At 34.9% G+C, this 21,786-nt stretch overlaps 1 protein-coding gene across 9 annotated transcripts in view; it reads left to right on the plus strand.

The window, feature by feature from the left end:
• FRYL (FRY like transcription coactivator) overlaps nt 1-21,786 on the plus strand; it is a 142,903-nt gene that overhangs the window by 53,922 nt on the left and 67,195 nt on the right. For 6 of the 9 annotated variants that reach the window (XR_015744167.1, XM_087936611.1, XM_087936606.1 and 3 more), the window contains exons 5-23: nt 459-555; nt 894-973; nt 1,930-2,010; nt 2,448-2,616; nt 3,242-3,334; nt 3,895-3,993; nt 4,667-4,768; nt 7,953-7,997; nt 8,637-8,740; nt 8,860-8,968; nt 9,808-9,894; nt 11,183-11,354; nt 13,270-13,402; nt 14,616-14,723; nt 15,737-15,974; nt 16,268-16,453; nt 16,534-16,620; nt 20,081-20,349; nt 20,995-21,190. Coding sequence is in view for 8 of the 9 variants with exons in the window: in XM_087936611.1 (XP_087792737.1) it covers nt 459-555; nt 894-973; nt 1,930-2,010; nt 2,448-2,616; nt 3,242-3,334; nt 3,895-3,993; nt 4,667-4,768; nt 7,953-7,997; nt 8,637-8,740; nt 8,860-8,968; nt 9,808-9,894; nt 11,183-11,354; nt 13,270-13,402; nt 14,616-14,723; nt 15,737-15,974; nt 16,268-16,453; nt 16,534-16,620; nt 20,081-20,349; nt 20,995-21,190 (2,455 nt within the window). In the remaining variant the exon portion in view is untranslated. The remainder of the gene's footprint in view (nt 1-458; nt 556-893; nt 974-1,929; nt 2,011-2,447; nt 2,617-3,241; nt 3,335-3,894; nt 3,994-4,666; nt 4,769-7,952; nt 7,998-8,636; nt 8,741-8,859; nt 8,969-9,807; nt 9,895-11,182; nt 11,355-13,269; nt 13,403-14,615; nt 14,724-15,736; nt 15,975-16,267; nt 16,454-16,533; nt 16,621-20,080; nt 20,350-20,994; nt 21,191-21,786) is intronic. The other 3 variants (XM_087936610.1, XM_087936608.1, XM_026699910.2) reach the window with 1 other exon arrangement.

The raw sequence follows: 21,786 nt of genomic DNA on the forward strand, positions 1-21,786 counted from the left end.
CAGAAGACCAAACATAATTTGTTTGGAAAAAATAATTTAAAGAAGATTGTAAATTTTCTAAAAACAATAAAGCAGTACATGCTAATAGCAAAGAGTTGATTGATTATTGATATAGCTACAGAAGGAAAAAGTAAGCCACTTTAAGCTCAGAAACAATTAGCAAATTAAGTTAAATATAGTAGCAGTTCCTGACTTTTGCTTTGAACAATAGTAATCAATTGGGTATTTCTCTGAACTTAATTTCCTAGTAGATTTTTTTCCCCTGTTTTTTTCCTTTTTGCTGCTGTCAGATTGTAAGGGCAGTATGGAATTCCAGGATGAAGATGGGCATTGGTATAGAAAGATTTTGTGTAACTTTCTTGACTCTGTGCATATACATAAAAAGTTACATGTATTTCTGTTTTGAGAAAGGAGCTTGTCTTATATCAAATATATCTGATATATTTTATTTGTTTCAGAGATGAGCAGCAGCGAGAGAGAGATTATCTACTTGAACGAAGGGATTTAGCGGTAGATTTTATTTTTTGCTTAGTTTTAGTAGAAGTTCTAAAACAGGTAAGCTCTTTAATTTCTGCTAGATATAAACTATTTTTTAATTACAAAAACAGCTGAATGTCTTTGTATTCTGCTTAGAAATGCAATATAAAACTGGAGTAGACAGCTAGTTTTTTTTTTCTTGCATTGTGCACTGTAAAATATAGTTCTATTAAAATGAAATCAATATTTCTGTGGGGAAAAAGAGTTCAGACTGTCATTTAATTTATTCAGATCCCAAATAAAAATATGCCCTTCTGTATATATCTGCACATGTTTATCCAATAACAGTGACAATTCACATTCTGATAAAATGTCTAAGCCATGAAGATAAGCAGTACATGCCCTCTCTGTTGTAGATACCTGTTCATCCAGTGCCTGACCCTTTAGTTCATGAAGTTCTAAATTTGGCTTTCAAGCACTTTAAACACAAGGAAGGGTAAGTATATTTAGGATGCCAAATTTTTAAATATTTCTGACTTATGAGTTAGTACTAATTATTCCAATATCTCAGAGAAGTTGCACTAATGCAGATGTTTTTGAGTTCAACTTGTTAATTTTTTACATTTTTTGCTAAACAACATCTCATAATTTAACACATTCCCATTCCGTTGACTTTGTCTAAATTTTTTCCTAAAGAAATTTGTATAAAATTGAGGCCTGCAAAGACCTGGATCCTATGAGAAAGAACATGCAAGCATCCCTTCCAATCCTATATCGCAAAATAATAGCATAATTAGTATTGAACTGCTGATTTAAGAATATCTAAAATGTTACTATAATTAATAAATACCCCTGAATGGATGGATACAGTAAAATTAAGCGTCAACATTAGCAACAGTTCCGCCTAGATGGTTTCAAATGTGGGAAATTTCCTCTATAATGATTACATGATTCTTGGGGCTGTTGCTACAGGAATAGTGCAAAAGTTTGTAACACTTCTGGAAGTCATTGTTGAATTACCTGCTACAAAGTAGAGCTACTAGAAGACTGTGCTATTTAAACACCATAGAGAAGTTCCCTCGGGATGGGCTCCAGCCAGAATCTGAAAGCTTGGAAGATTAAATCTCTAGTCCCAATGACTGACTCAGATTGGATCCTATTCCAATTTTGCACGTATTAGTACAACCGGGTTTTTTGCACCATTGTGAGTTAAAAGGGCAATATAAAAAGTAGTTATGAGGGAAGCTGGATTTGCTTAATGACCACGTTATTTGTTTAAAAATTGTAAAATCAAATCTGATTCAAAATACACAACCACAACAAGCTTCAATGGAAATTCAGGTCCCAGTTGTGGTTGTAAGTTGAGGACTGCCTGTATGTGCAGCATTCTGTTAATTGTATCCGAATATCAAATTTGTGGTTTTTCTTTTGTTCATTTTCTTTTCATTGTAGGTATTCAGGGACCAACACTGGAAATGTCCATATCATTGCAGATTTATATGCAGAAGTGATAGGTGTTCTTGCCCAATCAAAGTAAGCAACTTCTTTTTCAAGATTCAAAAATATCTTATTTGCTACAAATTAACATATAACTATAAATGCTTAATGATCACAGATAATGTGTTGTTTTAACATAAGAAATACTTTGGCATAACAAATTAATATCCACTAATCAATTGTCACAGTGATAAATTGTTTTGTAAGCATCTCTCTTAATGAGTGCATTCACTGAGTATTTTATTTTAAAATGTTTTTTCTTTCCTATTTCAAAAACACACAAGAATGGTTTTTGTTGATGGCACTGTTAAAAGTCAGATTGACTTTATCATACATCCTAATGGGATCTAATGTGACCCAGTATTGTTTGTATGGTTGTAACTATACTTTTAAAATGAGGGAAATTATTTTACTTTATAGAGGAAATCGTTTTATCCTTTCTTTTTGAAAACCTTGCTATTTTTTGACTTTAGGTTTCAAGCTGTTAGAAAAAAATTTGTTACAGAATTAAAGGAACTGAGGCAAAAGGAACAGAGCCCTCATGTGGTACAAAGTATCATCAGCTTAATTATGGGGATGAAGTTTTTCAGAGTAAAAATGTATCCTGTGGAAGATTTTGAAGCATCATTTCAATTCATGCAGGTACGGTATTTTATCATATTAATAGTTAGGATTACCTAACTGTTAGATAATCTTAGATGGTTGAAGTTTCTTCATTTAAAAAGTTAAAAGAACATTGGCAGATTATACCTAAATTGGAAAAATAACTTTCCCCTACCTGATTATCAGCACAGAGGTGTTGTCTAGGAATTCTTGAATTCTAATCCCAATATATCTGAAAGAAAATTCAGATTATGTGGTGTTTTACATGTTTATTTCCTGTGAAGAATGTTATCAATTTTGCAGTGGTCTTAAATATTCGGGAAAAATGCCTAAATATGTGTAACTGCATATCACAAATAGTTCAACACTGTCATCATTTGATTTATCACAAATATTAGCAAAAGTGGTGTAATGTTTTCCAAAACTTGGGATTTTGCATAGGAAAAAAATGTTCAGATCAAAATCAGCTTCAGCTTATTTATAGAATAAAAACATTGAAGAGCTGCTAATTTAAGGTTTCCAAATTCATTCCAGTTTAAACTGGACTATTTTGTTGCCTGTATCTAGTACTTTATCTGCAATAGGTTTTGTTTTCTGTTATTTTCATTTATTCTTACTGAAGAAGATGGTGCACAACAGAAATTTGATAGTTATTTTCTTGCAGGAATGTGCACAGTATTTTTTGGAGGTGAAAGATAAAGACATAAAGCATTCGCTTGCTGGTTTGTTTGTAGAAATTCTCATCCCTGTTGCTGCTGTAAGTATAATTTATTATTTCGCAAATATGGTGTTCATGCAAAAGTAGAGACATTTTCTCCTCAAATGGAGTTCACAGATCTGAAAAACCAACTTTTTCGTATTTGAGTGTATTTGTCATACAAATAATGATGAATGAAGTTTAATTCTTTTTACAACCAAATGTGTGTTTTTTTTTTTAATTTAAAAAAAATCCTTCATGGTGTGTATTTATAAAATTAAAACCAAAATTCACCTTCTGACAATTCAATGTAAAACTTTTCCCCCATTGTTAGCAGAGGAACCAGTTGAATTAAAAGAAATGTACAGCTGTTCTTTCTGTTTCGCTGTTATTTGTTTTATTTTTTGCTCTTTATAGTAGGACTTTTATGCAGTATTCAAGCTAAATCTTTAAAGTGTTTGCACTTGGACTAAGTGTTTTGTTGTATAACTGAATTATTTTTAACAGGAGGATTTAGATCTGTGAGAAAGTATTACATGACTCTCATGCTTTATATCATTTTCTGTGTTACTAACTTAATCCTTGAAGATATAGTGTAGATCTGTTTCTTTTGATTCTAGGCTGTTAAAAATGAAGTGAATGTGCCATGCCTGAAAAATTTTGTGGAGATGCTCTATCAGACAACTTTTGAGCTGAGCTCAAGAAAGAAGCATTCATTGGTATTTTAAGTTGTTTAATTTTTTTCTAGTGATACAGCAATCTGTGCATGCAATCTGATTGTATGTCACATAGCAAATATCTGGAATCAGAATTTGACAGAGAACTACAAGCTGTTTTCTTGATAGGATATTTTTAATTGAAGTTCTTTTAATCCAGTGGTAATCAAATTGTTTTATATTATGGACTGGTTATCTATTTATATGTGTAGCAATTGAAGGAAGCATTTTCAGTTGTGTAAACTGATGTTTAAACTGATGTGCTAAACATATGTTTTGTTTAAAGAAAAAAGCTGTTTTCCCATATTGGTTAAAAATGGTCCTGGGTGGGGCTGTTTGCTGAGCATCTGTAAACCACTTAGAGATGGCTGTAAAGTATTATGAAGTGGTATATAAGTCTAAGTGCTATTGCTATTATAGTTTAGATTTATTTATGTATCAGGATTCTGGCTAATGTAAGAATGCAATAATAGATACCGGCAAATATTTGCCAAACTGTGATTCGTTTAACCATATTTTATTGAATGCATCACAGTTTGTTAAAAATATACAACTCACTGGTCCATTAATCATTTTTTTACAAATTTATAGTGGCTGAGTTTGCATGCTTAATAGCCTAGCCACGCTATATTTTGTTTTTCTGAAACTTGTAACAAATTGTTCCTCTCTCACACAGGCTTTGTATCCATTGATCACCTGTTTGTTGTGTGTCAGTCAGAAGCAGTTTTTTTTAAATAACTGGCATATCTTCCTACAGAATTGTCTGTCTCATTTGAAGGTAAGGACTGTTCCATCATGCTCCTGTCAGATTTAGCAAGTAATATTCTCAATCTAGATTAACCACAAAATAATGTCTGTATTAAATAAATGTAATGCTCCAGTACAAGAAAATATTTGCAACTCTGGAGTGAACTGAGGACAGAGTCCTTGGTGTTCTCTGAGCTTGTTGTTTACAGATGGTAACAAGTGGTTTGATTGCAATTATATAATACTTGTAGGTCACAGTAACTTGGCGAACCTATTTGAAGCCCATTCATAAGGCTTGTAAAGTGAAGCTATTTCAAGTCAGAATAACCTATTCCTGCATATTTCTCAGAATTGATTTTTCATATTACCTATGCTCATTTTATCCACTGTGAATCCCAGGTATTTAGAAATTTACTTTGGGGAAGTTGGACTTGATTATGAGTCCTTTTTAATATTGCTTTCCAGTGGAAGCTGCTTGGGATATCTGTATCTAAGACCAAGAGCCTTCTTGAGCACAGCTCTGATGTTGACCAAAGATCGGCAATGTTTTTGCAGCCAGGAGCTACACTTCCTTACTTTTTTTCCCCCCTACATTTATTTATTGCCCCAAGTTGGATGCTAAAATATCAAGACGTTTGCATTTTAATGAGATGTTAAGGACAAACGAGTGATACTAAGAGAGCCAGTTTGGTGTAGTAGTTAAGGCATCAAGCTAGAAATCAGGAGAGTGTGCATTCTAGCCTTGCCTTAGGCATGAAGTTCACTGGGTACCTTGGTCTATTCACTATGTCTCAGCCCTAGGAAGAAGGCAATGGCAAACCACCACTCCTCTGAAAAAAAAATGCCCAAAAAATCCTGCAGGGACTTGTCTGGGTCTTCAAGAATCAAGATTGAACAAAAGGGGAAGGGGAGTGATGTTTAAAGATTACAGAATCATTAATTTATCCTCTTAACCTTATGAAAAAGTGGGCAGGAGGATCATATACTCCAAAATAAATAGCGTTGACACTGAACTTCAGTGGTACAATCTGAAAAAATGCTCTAAAATACAGAAACAAGACTGAGGAGCCTTTTGTTAATGCAGGTAGCTCATCACTGATGTAGATGTTCTATTACCAAAATGGAGTATTACCCTTTCTTCCACAGAAGCCTGAAGGAGGAGAGGAAAGAGCAGATAAAAAAGCAATAATAGCATCAGAGATCAGAACAGTTTTTTTGTATTGCATATAACTTTGTTTTCTCTTGTGAGTTCTGTTTTTGTTATTGTGGAGATATCCGTTTGAAGTCATAGGGTAGTGGAACATTCACCATTCCGATAATATACATCAGGGGTCTTCAAACTTGACAGTTTTAAGACTTGTGGGACTTCAACTCCCAGAATTCCTGAGCTAACGTGATTGGAGGAGGAATTCTGGGACTTGAAGTCCACAAGTCTTGAAACTGTCAAGTTTGAAGACCCCTGATGTATAATGTGCCTCATAGCCTTGTTTATGATGCCATCCATCTGTGTAAGGTCTGGAGTCCCATCAGTTTTAATGGAAAATCTAAAAGCACTTTTTAATTATTGTCACTGTAACATTTGAATAATATATGTGCTTTATTGATAATATTGCTGTTAATGCTTGAATTCACAACTGCCTAGCCTTTAAATTGTGTAACAACAACAATTCAACAGTTGGATGTGTTAGGATAATATTCTTTCTCTTACTATTTACTTTGTCAAGGTTGTATGTATTTCTTTACACAATGGCAACTCTTTTGCAATACTTCCCCTTTTATTGTCTCTGTCTACCTGCTGTTGCTATGCGTTAAATATAAAGGGGTATGCAAGTATCTTTTTAATTTTCTTATTTAGAAATATCACACTGCCGACAATGGGCAAATAAAATCTTCCATTGTTGGAGATTTTAGTTGTCATACAGCATGTATCACATTTTTAATATAGTTTTGTTCCCCTAACAACATAACATTTTATGATGTGGCTCTGTTCAACAGAAAGAACTAATACTATCATAGTACTATAGTACTATAGTACATTATTTAATATTTTAAATTGCTTATTAAAAATCTGCCATATTAGGATTTTTTAAAAAATCAGATTTGGAAAAAATAATTTATGCATTATATTCAAGATACTGAAATTTTACACTAGAAGCATAATTATGCTCAAATTCTGTGACTAACAAATCTGCCAAGTAAATTTAGTTTTCTGCTATTTTCTTTTAAACATGTTTTTATTGTTTTAAAATATAATTAAGTAGTAAGTTAACTCAGAATAAAACTAATATAGAGTCTGTATAAATAAAGTATCAGAACCAATAACATATTTTTAAGATACGTCTCAGAATGCTAGTTGACAAAACTTTTTAATTATCAGCCTTCTCACATCAATGCAGGAAAACGTGGCTGAGCAACTCAGAACTTCCAGTTACTGAATATTCAGGATCTTTATCTTAATACAAATAATTTTATAATACTTGGATTTGATTGCACCTGATATATAATTCCATTTCTTGTCATGGGGTTTAAATGAATTGATAATAACTTGGTAGGTGTATGGATACGCCTTTCGATTAAAGAGAATTAGCAGAGTAATCCTATGCATGTCTACCGGAAGTTAATCCCACTAAATTTAGTAAGGTTTATTCCTTACTGCATAGAATTGTAGTTTGCTTAATAGATGTTTAGGCCACAAAGGAAATACAAGTAGTTTTAAATATTTGTAAACCAAGAAAGAAAGAAAACCGACTTTCTCTTTGTAAGGAGAATAGGAAAATATTATTTTTGCATGTTTTTAGAATTGTAAAAGAAAATAATAAAAAATAGTCTATAGACAATTCTAAGACTGATCAGTTTGTTGGAATTCCAGCAGCTATTTTTAAAATGTTCAAAATTGTTCACGTCTTTATTGATATAATCCAAGTTTAGATGTAGACTATTCTTGCATGTAGTTTCTAAACAGTGACTGTGAGATATTGTAAATAACATACTGTATATTAAGTACACTGAATTACAGTATTGTAGTGTCCAAATCATGCTTATAGCCACCATGGTGGTTCAGTAGTTAGTATGCAGTATTGCAGGCAAAGTATTTCTGTTGAATGGAGCCTCAGTAAACAGCTTTCTGTTTGTCCTTTTTATTTTTTCATCTAACATGCATGTGCTTCCCATTCTCATGTTTGTTATGTTTTGCTGTCTTGCATTGCTTTATTTAGATCCCATCTAACAACAGTATCAGAAAACAAATAGAAACACTTCAGGTGAGTTAATATGCTGTCATAGTAAAGTAAGAAATTGCTTTGCTTTGTGTTTTTCTGTTGTTTCATTGTATATTTTATTTGACTCTCTAAAACAAGCACCTTTGTTTTAACATCTCAAAAAGAGTATTATAAATTAGTATTATTTGTGAAGAAAAGATATTTTGGTCGCAGTATTAACCGTGTTATTATTACTACTATTTGATACCATTTTCTTTAAATATTTCCTCTGAATTAACTACAGAAAGTGTGTTTTCAATTTAAATAAAGAATGAAATAGCTTTGATTTTCTAACTACATAGTATTTTGTGGAGGAAGACATGTTTTGCAACAGGCAGGGCAAGGAGATGGGAATCATTGGATTATTTCTGGGACAGGTTTTACAAAGCACATTCTGAAACAACACTTCACTTAAATTACAAATATTGATATGGTTCTTACGTTTATGAAAAAATACAGAGAAACTGTTTCTACCTAACTTCAATATCTTTACATTAATTTGAGTGCCCAGGGTTCTGCCATTACAGGAACTTGAAGTATAATTTTAGGAATGCCTTGATTCTTAGATGTACTACTAAATAATTATCTGCAGTGAGACTTACATGAAATAGTAACAGGTTTTTTAAAAAATGTTTTTAACAGAATAAAGACCCGAAAATGTCTCGAGTTGCACTGGAATCGCTATATAGATTATTATGGGTTTATGTTATTAGAATAAAATGTGAGAGCAACACTGTAACCCAGAGGTAAGCCATTTGGTTTAATATACTAAAATGTTGATAATGATAAAAATGTTGTGGCTGCCCTTTGGTAGAGTTGCTAATGGGATGTTTCAATGTTCTCCTCTAAATCTTTTCCTGTACAGCCGTCTGATGGGCATAGTATCTGCACTTTTTCCAAAAGGCTCTCGCAGTGTAGTCCCTCGAGACACACCTCTGAACATATTTGTAAAAATTATTCAGTTCATTGCTCAGGTAAATCCTCTTTATAAAAGCTTTAGCCCAAATGTGATAATTGCCTGATATATTTCAAAATTTGCTCATTCCCCTGTTTAAACCTTACTGTTCTACAAGGACTTTTAAGTTAACACATTTTTAACCTTCTAAGAAAGTTGTGATGTTTATTAAATGGAAACACAAGAATCTGACCACACTACTCAGAGATACTGTTAATGAACAGAAAGAAGACTTACAGTTTAGGTTTTCGTATGAAATAAATACTGTAACTTTCTGGTTTTTGAAGTTGTTACATCCCCTGGTAAGATTTTGGATTATTATTTACATCAACTTTTCAGCCACTCTTGATGTTCAGTCATTTTTGAACACAGTAACACATACAGTACAAAAGGATAGAAATCAGTGAAAAAATACAGCTGCCTTTTAGAAACGTTTGTATGGCACTCCTGATTTCTACACTGGTAAATTTCTAACAAGCCTCCTGTAAAAAAAAGTTCCAACAATTTGAAATCCAGTGATATAAAATATCTGATGCTGGCTGCTAGCTGCCTATGCAGGAGAAAAGATTTAGCTTCAAATAATCTTAAATTTAGGCACATATTTTAGTGGGACCTTGATCAACATATGATAGTACAGATATATTTAAATAATTTACATTACAACTTAAAATTACCATAATAAATGGGAAAAATGAGAGCAATTGGGAAGATAATTTTTTTCTTAAATAAAAATAAATACAATTAATTAGATTTATGCCAGTTACCATACAAGTCAAGTTTTGCATTTTCCCTAAAATGGTTTAGCATATGTTCTATGGTGTATAAAAAGCTTTATGTGGTTGTTATTTTTTTTTCTAGGAACGTTTGGATTTTGCAATGAAAGAAATAATTTTTGATCTTCTCAGTGTGGGAAAATCCCCGAAAACTTTCGCTATTAATCCAGAGGTAAAAAAGAGAAACTAAAATATTGTATGCCATTTGTTTTTAATAGGATTATAAACACATACACTGTAATGAAGGTCTTCTAGAAATACTACAGCTACTTTGACATAGTGGCTAAGGCATCAGGTGAGAAACTGGGAAACTCTTGAGTTCTAATCTCACCTCAGACAGAAAACCAGCTAAGTGACTCTGGGCCAGTCACTCTCTTTCTGCCTAGGAAGTAGGCACTGGTAAACCACTTCTGAAAAAAAAAAGATTAAAAGAAGTTCAGTTGTTTACTATCTATGCTGGTGTCTTATCATCTTTGGATTATTTGCTAGAGATTGTGGTCACACAAAGGTAAACTAGAGCAAAAGGAAAACTGAGTTAAACACTGAGTTTAACGATAAGCTCCTTTCTCCTCTTGTCTGTCTTTGCAGTTATGAGAAGAAATAAGTCAGGATTTTGTTCTCTTTGGCCAATCCTTTCTTGTGCTTGGCAACTTAAGTATTTTGGTTATAGCGAACCAATTCAACATATCATCTTAACCAATGTACCATTTGTAATATTTGTGTTTAGCAGTTGAATAAGGTTTATTTTAAATCCTGAATTTTAATGCAATAACAAATTCGGAATTGGCTGAAGTGAAAGAGAATCCCTGTTTCTGCAAAAAGAGGAAGAAAGCACATGTGCTGAAAAATCTGACTTTTCAATAGATTTGTGCATTATTTCCAAAGCCAAACATTTTTCCTATACTTGCTGAATGAGCTAAAATTGTCTGGCTTCAGATGCCACAATAAGTCATAAATTGCAGTTTACAAATCATAATAGATGTTTAAATGTTGTACAAAGCCAAAATCAATTCACGTTCACAGTTTCTGGAACATAGCCATAATAATATAGTGTGTCCTGTCATCGTTACGCAAATTACATCATGCCGTGATGTTCCTTCCTCTTGGGTATTCATGGTTAGGTTATGCTAATCATATATAAATGATTCCTTGTAGGGCTGTCTGAGAAAATTTTTTTTAAAAAAGTGTTTTATCATTCATTTAGCCAATAGAAAACACAAGAACCGGTCTAATTTAAAGCAGATTTTAAAAAGACATTTAGTGCTTAATTTAAATGGGTTGCGATTTGTGTTTCTTGGGAGAATGATATTTTAAAACTCCATTCTTCTAAATACGGGTATGGTAGATGGAGATGGAATGGAGAGAGGTTGCTTTTACTCATTTTATACACCATTAACCTGTGGTCTGTTGCAGTCCTTGCTGGTTCCTCAAGGATGTTCCTCTGTTTGTTTTTTTTGCAGAGAATGAATATAGGTCTCAGAGTCTTCCTTGTGATAGCAGACAGTTTGCAGCAGAAGGACGGAGAACCACCTATGCCAACTACAGGTGTTGTCCTTCCATCGGGAAACACCCTTCGCGTAAAGAAAATTTTTCTTAATAAAACTCTGACTGATGAAGAAGCAAAAGTGATAGGTGAGTCATTTATGGTTTGGGGAAGGAATAGTGTGTGTATTATTAAAAATAGTGAATGATAGAAAAGTAACAGTGATTTTAAAAAAAATCAAATTAGCCATATTAATTGCTTATGGTTTTAAAAAGCACAATATTTTGTTGCAGCACTAAGTAGTACTGAAAATAAGTCTTGTTCATGTGCTTCATGTGCTTTTTTAAAATTTCATTTCAGTTGAAATTACATCAAGAGTAAAGTTTTGGAATAACAGTCTATTAATATTCTAAGCACCAGAAGAACATTTGCATAAGTAGTTTTGAACTTTATGAGAAATCCTACCTTTTACCTAAGCTTGAGGAAGACTGGAGGCTCTCCCTAACATTATGCTCATTCATACAGAAACTCAGAATATCAATGAAACATTGCGTTATTTTCTGACCCTCAGAGTGGTTAATATTTGGGAGAGAACCCATCCAGCCATCAACCCCATCTACTCTAGCTGGAAGTTACAAAGGAAAGGCAAGCTTTGGATTTGTTAAGTTCAGAATTGTTGTCAGACCTGCCCCAGTCTGATCCCCTAGGGAAGTGAAATTCTCAACCTCATTTGATTGAAGCGAAAGGTACTTTCACTAAGATGCTGATTGCAGTAGAGTCAGGTGGAATCTGAAGTTCCCACGCATCCATAGAAAACTCACCTCTTGGTTTCCCTAGCCCTCCCCACATGGTCCATCTCTGTGTAGCCAATCAGGCATATTTTGGGAAGTGCTGAGATGTTTAGACTGGTGAAATTCCTCTCTCGGGGTAAATAGCCTTTGAAGATGCTGTGGCACAGACTACCGTATTTCCCCATGTATAAGCACCCCCTTTGTATAAGCCACCCCCCCAATTTTTGGACTGTGAAGTTTTGAAAAAAATATTTTATTAGAGAAACAAGTTATGAAGAAAGAAAATTTACAAAGAAACAAAATTCGACGTCTAGATCTACAACTTCGGTCATGATGCCGAAAGCGGTGCGGGCGACGCTAGCAATCTACGCTCGGAACGAGAGTAGGAACGAAGCATTCAGGCCGATGCCTAGTGTATGCATTTCTATCGCGTACTCGCACTCGTAATCGTATCATCACATACAATTTTTACAAAAAAGTATAGCATACTGCTGGAAAACCAGTTTATTCCTACTTTATTATTTTATGCATTTTTCACGTATAAAAAGTGTACCTGCTTTGTATATGCCACCCCCCTACTTTTTTGGGCTTGAAAATTTTGGAAAAAAGGGGTGGCTTATACATGGGGAAATACGGTAGATTCCAAAACGCTGTGTTCTTTGTCAGCTGTCATTCCCTCCTCCCAATTTCCCACATTGAGATATACACTTTTATTGGCCATTTGTTCTCCCCCCCTCCAGTTCATTGATGACGAGACGCCAGCGAGGTGCCAAGCCGAAGGTGGTGGACTTCATAATTATAATTACAGTTCTAGAAATTCATTAGGATTTTTGAAAGAATTAAGTGTGTTTATTCCTTTTTTTTTCTGACTTTGTAGCTGACTACCTTGTACCCAATTTTATTGCACTTGTAATAACAAGTAGAACTTTGGATCTTCTGCCTGAATCTGGAAATGCTTCAGAAGTCCAACCGCAGAACCTGTTTCTCATCCTGTCCCCCATTGCAACTTTTAAACTGGGAAGGAATACAGTTCCGTTCCTTCAAGCTGGTTTTCAGGGATGCTAATAATGTCAATAAATTGAATAAATATTTTAAAATGTTTAACCAATATTTCAGTAGTCAGATGCACGACTTAAATTTATGACTTTAAAAATATTTTGAAATAAAATGCAGTGGTATTTCATTTTAAGTAATGTATGCAGGATTTCACTTGTATCTAATAAGATTCAAGAATCATTTAAGAAACAAATGATATTGAACTTAATCCTTTCAGGAATGTCGATATATTATCCTCAAGTAAGGAAAGCACTAGATAGCATACTTAGGCATCTAGACAAAGAAGTTGGGAGGCCAATGTGCATGACGAGTGTGCAGATGACCAATAAAGAACCTGAAGATATGATCACGTAAGTAGCAAATTAAGTACAGCTAATTCAGTGCAGTTATTTTAATTTTAAATAAAATTGTAACAGTATCTTTAATAAAAATATATATTTTTAGTCTAAATTGCCATGTTTTGCTGTTACATTTTAATTACTTAACATTTGGACATTGTAAGCCTCACTGAGTCCTTTCAGGTGGGTGGCCATAATAAATTTACTAAATAACAACATTAAATAATAATAACAATAACAATTATAACATTTTGCTAGCAAAGATAGTGGAGAATTATCCAGGCATATTCCAGAAACTATCTGGATTCATCTGTCAACTCGATAAGTCAATTTAACTAGTACATCATCTGCCCATTAGTTTAAAACTGACTATAGAATGATCTTATCAATGAAACCAGACTTCCATAAAGCTTTTAGATCTCTTTATTCCGTTGATATGGATCCCCTCATACCATAGAGGATCTATAGCTTAAAAGAACAAAACAGCCTTCAAGCAGCTGAGGCATGCAATCTGCTATCTGGCAGGAGCCTGAAGTCAGAACCTGATCCTGTGAAGAAACTTTAGCCACTGGAACATCTAGTGTGTTTTGGGAGCTGCAATCCACTGAAAAACTAGCAATGAGGTAGCAAGACGATGCATTTACCTGTGTTGTGCTCAGTCTTCCTGGGCAAGTGTGGTCATCTTTGCCTTGATTTTGATTGGGTTCTCCTCTGGAATGGTTCTTAGGCCACATAGTAAAGAAGAAGAAGAAAGAAGAAGAAAGTTAATCTGAGGGAAAATTATATTCACATCTGTTGCCTATTCTTTTGTTGCTATAATACAGAAGACATTCCTATTTTCTAAGTAGCACCTCACTTTTGCAATGTCAGTTTATGTACATAGTTAGCATGCTAATTATTATGAAATATGGTGAGTACAAGAGCTGTTTGTGACAGTCAGCAGAAATCTGTAATCATTCCATAAACTTCCAGTTGACCTAATAAAAACATTGCTTTTTTTTCCCCCTGTGGTCATCATGGCTTTTATTTTTACTGTCCAGTGTAATAAGCCATTGTTTCCATCAGGACTTAATCATTATAAATATATAATTGTTTATATGTTTCTGTAGATCAGTTAAAATATATAATTTAATAGTTGTAATGAAGATAAAATTCTTATGTTAGTGTGGATGTACAATCAATCTAGACACTGTGAAATAAGTTAATGCAATACTCTCGTTCACAGGGGTGAGAGAAAACCAAAAATTGATTTGTTTAGAACTTGTATTGCTGCTATCCCAAGACTGATTCCAGATGGAATGAGCAGAAATGACCTTATTGAACTGCTTGCAAGGTAGGGCAAGCCAGGCTCTTACTGGACTAAACAGTTGTCTTCAGTAAGTTCCCAAGAGAGCCCATTGTTTCATATGACATCTCTATTTTATCTCTTTGTCAAACTTTAAGATAAAATTATTGTAATTTTAAAAAACGGGAGTCTGGAATATTTCAGTATCATCATTAGCTCCAAGAGTTCCTTTTATCCCCCAGATTATCATTAGAAAATAGAATATTCTTAGAAAATTAAAATTGAATGGTTGAGGATTCCTCAGATATTTACAAAAGATCAAAATTTGAAATTATGGAACAATTCTGCAAAATACCTTACAATCTAAAATATACATTCTAAGATGAAAACAAAATATTCTCATTTGCTGCTTAAAAATGTAAAAGGTTGGCAGATCCAGACTCATCTACAAATATTGGCTACTCATTAAAGTTCCACCAATAATCTAAATGTTGGGTTCAGGTAGATCTCAATTAATGAGCAGGTTCATACAGGAGAACTTAATCCTTCATTTATATCGGTCTGCTCTATTTTAGAGTTTTAGAGTTTCAAACTGTAGCTTGGAATTTGAATTGGATTTAAACAAGTCACAGCTTCATCTATTGTTTGGCAGAGATATGTCTCAGAGCTGATAGGCTGCTCATCTGGGATGGCTGCAGACAAATCAAGAGTACCCGTGCTAGTGATACAAAAAGTGTGTTTCATTCTAAAGTAATAAGGATGAATAAAACCTAACTCACAGTTAATAGTGAAAGGGCAGGAATGCATTCCAGGGAATAGAAGAACTTGGGAAAAGAGTGATCTTACAATTTACTTCTGGTTTCAAAAGTAATTTAATCACAATTAAATCATCTGCAGTTCTGTATCTGTACCAGACATCATTGCTAAATCTGCATATTGCAAGGATTGCCAAATTACCACCCCAACCCTGTATATTGCCTTTCATCTTCAGACTTGACTTGTTTTTATAATAGGTATGCTAATTCTTCATTGGTTTCTAAACATTTTAAAATTGTAAACAGGCTGACTATTCACATGGATGAAGAACTGCGTGCGCTGGCTTTCAATACTTTGCAAGCATTAATGCTGGATTTTCCAGATTGGCGGGAAGATGTTTTGTCAGGATTTGTTTATTTTATTGTCCGTGAAGTCACTGATTTGCATCCTACCCTCCTGGACAATGCAGTTAAGATGTTGGTGCAGCTAATCAGTCAGTGGAAGCAAGCAGTCCAAATACAAAACAAGAACCAAGAAACTCAGGTACAATTATACTATTTGAATTAATGTGTTTTAATTGAGTGTAATGAATCCCCACGAATGTGGGCATTATATTAGATAATAAGTGGATGGTTGAGCTGTGCAAGTATTGGTCATATTCTTGTAAGCGCCTGACTGTTACCATGTTGGACAGCAAGATGAAAATGTTGTCCCATTTGTTTGTATGGAGGTAAAAGTGCCCATGGAGTTTTTATGTAGCCCTATGTATTTGGAAAGTGGAAATACCAAGGAATAAATCCCGTTGATTTTAGTCATTTCTATTTTTCCCCTTTTAGCGTGGCGTCACCAATGGATCTGCTCCTACCCTTTCCCTGGAAAGGGCTCCTTATTCTAATGTGTTCCATGTGGTTGAAGGCTTTGCGTTGGTTATCCTTTGTAGCACAAGATCTGCCACTAGAAGACTAGCTGTCAGTTGCCTTAAGGAAATAAGAGCTCTCTTCACCGTTTTAGACATGACTAAGGTAAGCAAATTGTTATGTGTGTCTGTGTTTATCTGAAGGCTGCCTTGACTCTGTCATGTATCGGCTATTTGTGTTCTTAGGGTGACGATGAGTTGGCCATAGATGTAATGGACAGATTGAGTTCATCAATTCTTGAAAGTTTTATACATCTTACTGGTGCCGATCAGGTAAGATTCACTCTTTAGAAATCATGAAAAATAACAAATGCTTAATGATTGATTAATCTTTTGCTTTACTTAATACATACAATGCACATTATGCATGTATCGGTAGTCCTCGACTTATAACCATTCCATTTAGTGATCATTCGAAGCTACAAGGGCACTGAAAAAAGTGGCTTATTACCAGGTTTCACACTTGCAACCGTTGCCACCTGCCCAGGGTCATGTGATCAAAATTCAGCCATCTGGCAACTCAATGCGCTGTCCTGGAGTCATGTGATCATCATTGTAACCATCCCAGATGGCTTCTGACAGGCAAAGTCAATGGGGAAGCCAGATTTTCTCAATGAATCTCACTTAATAACTGCAGTGATTGAGTTAACAACTGTGGCAAGAAAGGTCATCTTTCTTAACAACTGTCCTGCTAAGCAACAGAAATGTTGAGCAATTGTGGTTGTAAGTTGACAACTACCAGTATAGTAAACCTTTTACAGGTAGTCCTCGACTTGCGAACACAATTAAGCCCAATATTTCTGTTGTTGTTGCTCCTCTTTACAACCTTTCTTGAATCAGTTGCTAAGTAAATCAGTGCAGTGATAAGTTAGTAACCCTGTTCTTAAGTGAATCCATTAACTTTGCTTCTCTCTTTGCTTATCTGAAGGTCGCAAAAGATAATTACATGACCTTGGGACATAGCAACGGTCATAAATATGCGCCTGAATTTTGATCCCATGATCATGGGGATGCTTCAAAGGTTGTAACTGAAAAACGGTCATAAGTTACTTTTTTCGGTGCCGTTGTAACTTTGAACGGTCAGAAAATGAACTGTTGTAAGTCTAGGACTATCTGTACATATTGAAATAAATATTGAGCACTACTTCCTAAATCTCAAAAAGCCTTTAAGCTTATGTTAAATATTTTAAGTCTAATTGCCATATTTACCCTTTCCCATGATTACGTGAATGGAGAGATTGTGTTCATTGAGAATTGTAATCCCAAAGGTCCCTTTTCAAAAGGAAACTGGACTTTTGTTTTTCCTTGAAGAGGTTTTTGCTTCTCATCCAAGAAGCTTCTTCAATTCTGAAATGAAGAAGCTTCTAGGATGTGAAGCAAAACGTCTTCAAGGAAAAACGAAAGTCCAGTTTCCTTTTGAAAAAGGACCTTTGGGGTTACAATTGGGACAACCAAGACCTGGATGGCTGAGACTCTCCATAGACATTGAGAATAGTAGTTACTGCTGACAATGATTGAATGGGTGGGAGATGCAAATAGTTGGAGACATTGCTTCAAAAATGGAAATGGCTGGGCCCGGCCTCATTCCTTTTCTCTCCTGTATTTTTTTCCCTGTTTAGTTGCCTCTTTCTCTCACCTCATCAGTTTGGTTCATCACTTTCTCTTCATTTCCCTTCTAGTGCAACTATCCCTTCCCTTTCCCCATCTCAACATGCTGTTTTTTCCTTATATTTTACTGGTTTTCTTCTGGAAGGAGGGAAGAGTCTCTTTGCTTCTGTGAGTAAGAGAGAATGATCACTGTATGCACATAAGGGAAATAATGTTATACGTGGTGGTTTATTTTAAAGGCAATTAATAATTTTAATCCATAGCTATCAAAGTTCTAGTTTCAAGCACATACATTCGTATAGAAGTACAACACTCACATAATTTGCACGGGGGGAGGGGGTACTACAGAAGTTGGTAATTGTAGGTTGAAAAGGTGGGAAATTTTTTTATCTGTACTATATATTTCTTCCTTTCTGTGTTGTTTGAAGGATGCTGCTGCTGAAGTATTAAATTTAGGGTTGTCTTTCTGGTAGATACAATAATCACTCTGAGTAAGGGACAGCTTACTTTGGCAAATAAAATTGGATTATTTGCTTTTCTTCAATGACTAGGGACTATCCCTAGTCCTCACTTAAAACTGAAAATTCAGATGTCTTTTCTCTATAGGATAGCTGTTGCTGCTCAGTTTCAAGGAAGAATGTCGTAACAATATGGGAAGGGGACACCATAATTGATCCCGTCGACAAGAATTCCCCAATGTTTCCAGCTTTGCAGACCAGCCTGGGGGTTGGGGGGGTGGGTTCCACAGGAACAGCCAGCAAGTGTGCGCATCCATGCAGCTCCATTTGCGCGAAGCAGCATGCACACAAGCCTGCTGTTCACGTAAATGCAGCATGTGAGCATGCAGCACATGAGAACGCATTTGCCCACTGTTCACACAAGTGAGGATGCGCATGAACACTCACCGGCCATTTCCCTGGCTCGTTTACAATCCCCTCATAGCCGACAGGTTGGAGAGCCCTGCTATAGACTCTAGAGAGGGTTGAACCTTTATGCTATAGTAGACTGAGAGATCATCCAAACTCTGGAATGAGAGGCCTGAAGTATGCTCTTCTCATCTAAAGTGAAAAATGAAGATACTTTGAAAGTTGCAACTTAAGTTTCAATCATACTCTAAATTAAAGCTTGTGAATGCCTCTTGGGAATGAGCAAGTTAAATCGAATCTAAACCGAGAATTACTTTGGTAGAAAGCCAGGCTCTGCAATTGGGATTTAACTAGCTTTGAAAGATCAAATTCACAATTTAGGAGTGCTCCCTGATATTTTTGTTGGCATAAATAAGCAAGTAACATTTTAATAAAGTTGTATTTAGTAAGTTATTACCTATCTTTCTGAACTATCCGGATCTAACTATGTATGCCTTCATTTTATTCATTACGTTTATATGCAACCCAACTCACCATGATTTGAGAAGCCTACAAACGATGCACATAAAGACAATTACAATTGAGAAGAGGTTACATAAGAGCGAAGACAAAAGGGCCTGACAGCACCGGGATGAAATTTTCTTATCCCTTCAACCAAGGAACACACAAACACAAACACACACACACACACACACACACACACACACACACACACCCCTCTATCCATATTGATGTACATGCCATTTCAGAATGGGGCTATTTCTGAAGGACTAATTCATCCACATACTGAAATACTTGCACTGATAACATTCTATAGTGTCTGTACATTAAGAACAACTGTTTTAAAACAGCTACAGAGATTACTTTCCCCCCACTTCTAAGAGAATAATCTTATTTTGTACATGTGTTTATGTCCTCACCATCAGAGATGTAATGATACCAATATCTTAATTGTGTAAAATTAAGTTGTCTAGCCTTAGTAAATTCTAACAAGAGGCAGCATTTGTGTTTGGAGAGGGGAGTAGTAAAAGAATATTTTGTACATTGCTCTGTAAACTGTGACCTGACTGAATTTACCCAAAAAGAATATTTATTTTCATCTTTTTCCAAATATAGTACTTTATTTTTGTTTTTCCAATTAAGCCATTTTCGTTTTGCAGTGGGAATAGCCTTAGTTTATGTATGCCCGTAGCTTTCAGATACCATTTTTAAAGCATTTTCGCTGAGCTAAATGAATTTATTTTTGTTTCCATACACAGACTATGTTATTGTACTGTCCCAGTTCAATAGATTTGCAAACATTAATTGACTGGAGCTCTTCTCCTATCAGCCACCAATTTGATGTCGTCAGTCCATCACATATATGGATATTTGCACATGTGTCTCAGGGTCAGGATCCCTGGATTATTAGCCTTTCCAGTTTGATGAAACAGGAAAATCTTCCAAAGCACTGTCCCACCGCAGTGAGCTATGCTTGGATGTTTGCTTATACCAGGCTCCAACTGTTGTCTCCCCAAGTTGACATAAAGTAAGTCACCCTTTAATACAATGAAGTACTTTCGTGTATATGGAGAAAACAGGCTGAAAACAAATAGCTTTTCAGTGAAAAATGTAGGATTGGCTTAAAAAAAAGTGGAATCCTGGAGCATAATTATTTTTGCAGTGCTATCGATTCATATTTTAATATTGTCTTTATGTATATATAGCTTAACTTAAATTACTAACTTCATAACTGAATATAATGCAGATAATCATTTAGCAACCAAAATTGGGGCCAGCAATTGCAAAGCAGTCACTAAGTGAAACAGCAGGGGTGCTTTAGCTTTCCTTTGCTTTACAAACCTGTGAAGGTCATAAATATGATTAGCCCTAAAGATATTTTCCATCACTATCATAAGTGCAAATGGGCGCTAAATGACTACTTAGAATTTGCACAGGACTCCGAGAAACTGTGATAAGCCACCCGTTTTGTTCCCTTGCAATAAAAACAATATTTTAGGAATATGAAGATTTCATTTAAACATTCTCCTAGGCCAGACTAATCATTATAGTAGTATACACATAAACCTCAGTTGTGGTATTTTGCTTAAATGTTGGGTCTCATTTAACCTTAAATATTCAATGCATTGCAACATCTCCCTCAAACTTTTCATTGTTATTTTTTTCTTAACAGCAGCCCTGTGAATGCCAAGAAAGTAAATACTGCCATCAGCAGTGATTCCTACATTGGGCTCTGGAGAAACTACCTGATTCTTTGTTGTAGTGCCACGATGTCTACGCCATCTTCTGCATCCACAGGTTCCGTCAGGTGCTCCCCTCCTGAGACGCTGGCGTCTACTCCAGACAGTGGCTATGGCATTGATTCAAAAGTACGTTCATCCCGGTACATTAAGCAGTTTCTGTTTCTGTTCATCTTTAGCAGCTTGGATTTCTTTTCTCCTTGTTGAGGTGTTAGAAGAATTAAACAGTTGTTATGTTTTGCTTTCTTGTTCAATTTTTAGAAATAAAATTCAGAAACCCAGTGTCGTTCCCGCAGCTTTTCCAAATCAAAAAGATGTATTTGTCAGCGTAGGGAAAGCTTAGATAGAGCTACAATGTTTTAAAGCCCCCTTGTTACTTTTCTTCATAGAAATGATTTATTATAGGTGATTTCCCTGTAAAATAATGCTTGAATTTTTTTCTTATTTGAAGTCTCATTTTGTCATATTTATTTTATCTTATAAAATAAAAGAATCCCCAGGGCTTTGGCTTTAAGCTAATTCCATTTGACTGTCAGTTTAGCTGTCAGTTTTATTAGTGAAGCTCCAAATTGTATTAGAAATGAATGAGTTATGGTTTGGATACACAAGCTCTCCAATAAGCTGGTCTTTGCAGAGGAAATAGTCAAAGCCAAATCCAGCAATTTTATTTATGTTATTTTTCAGATTTAGGCACTGTCCATCTCACTGACAGAGGGATTCTGGAC

Source organism: Pseudonaja textilis, chromosome 6, assembly GCF_049901715.1.
Source record: "Pseudonaja textilis isolate UNSWEBS1 chromosome 6, rPseTex1.2, whole genome shotgun sequence".
Taxonomy (NCBI): Eukaryota; Metazoa; Chordata; class Lepidosauria; order Squamata; family Elapidae; genus Pseudonaja; species Pseudonaja textilis.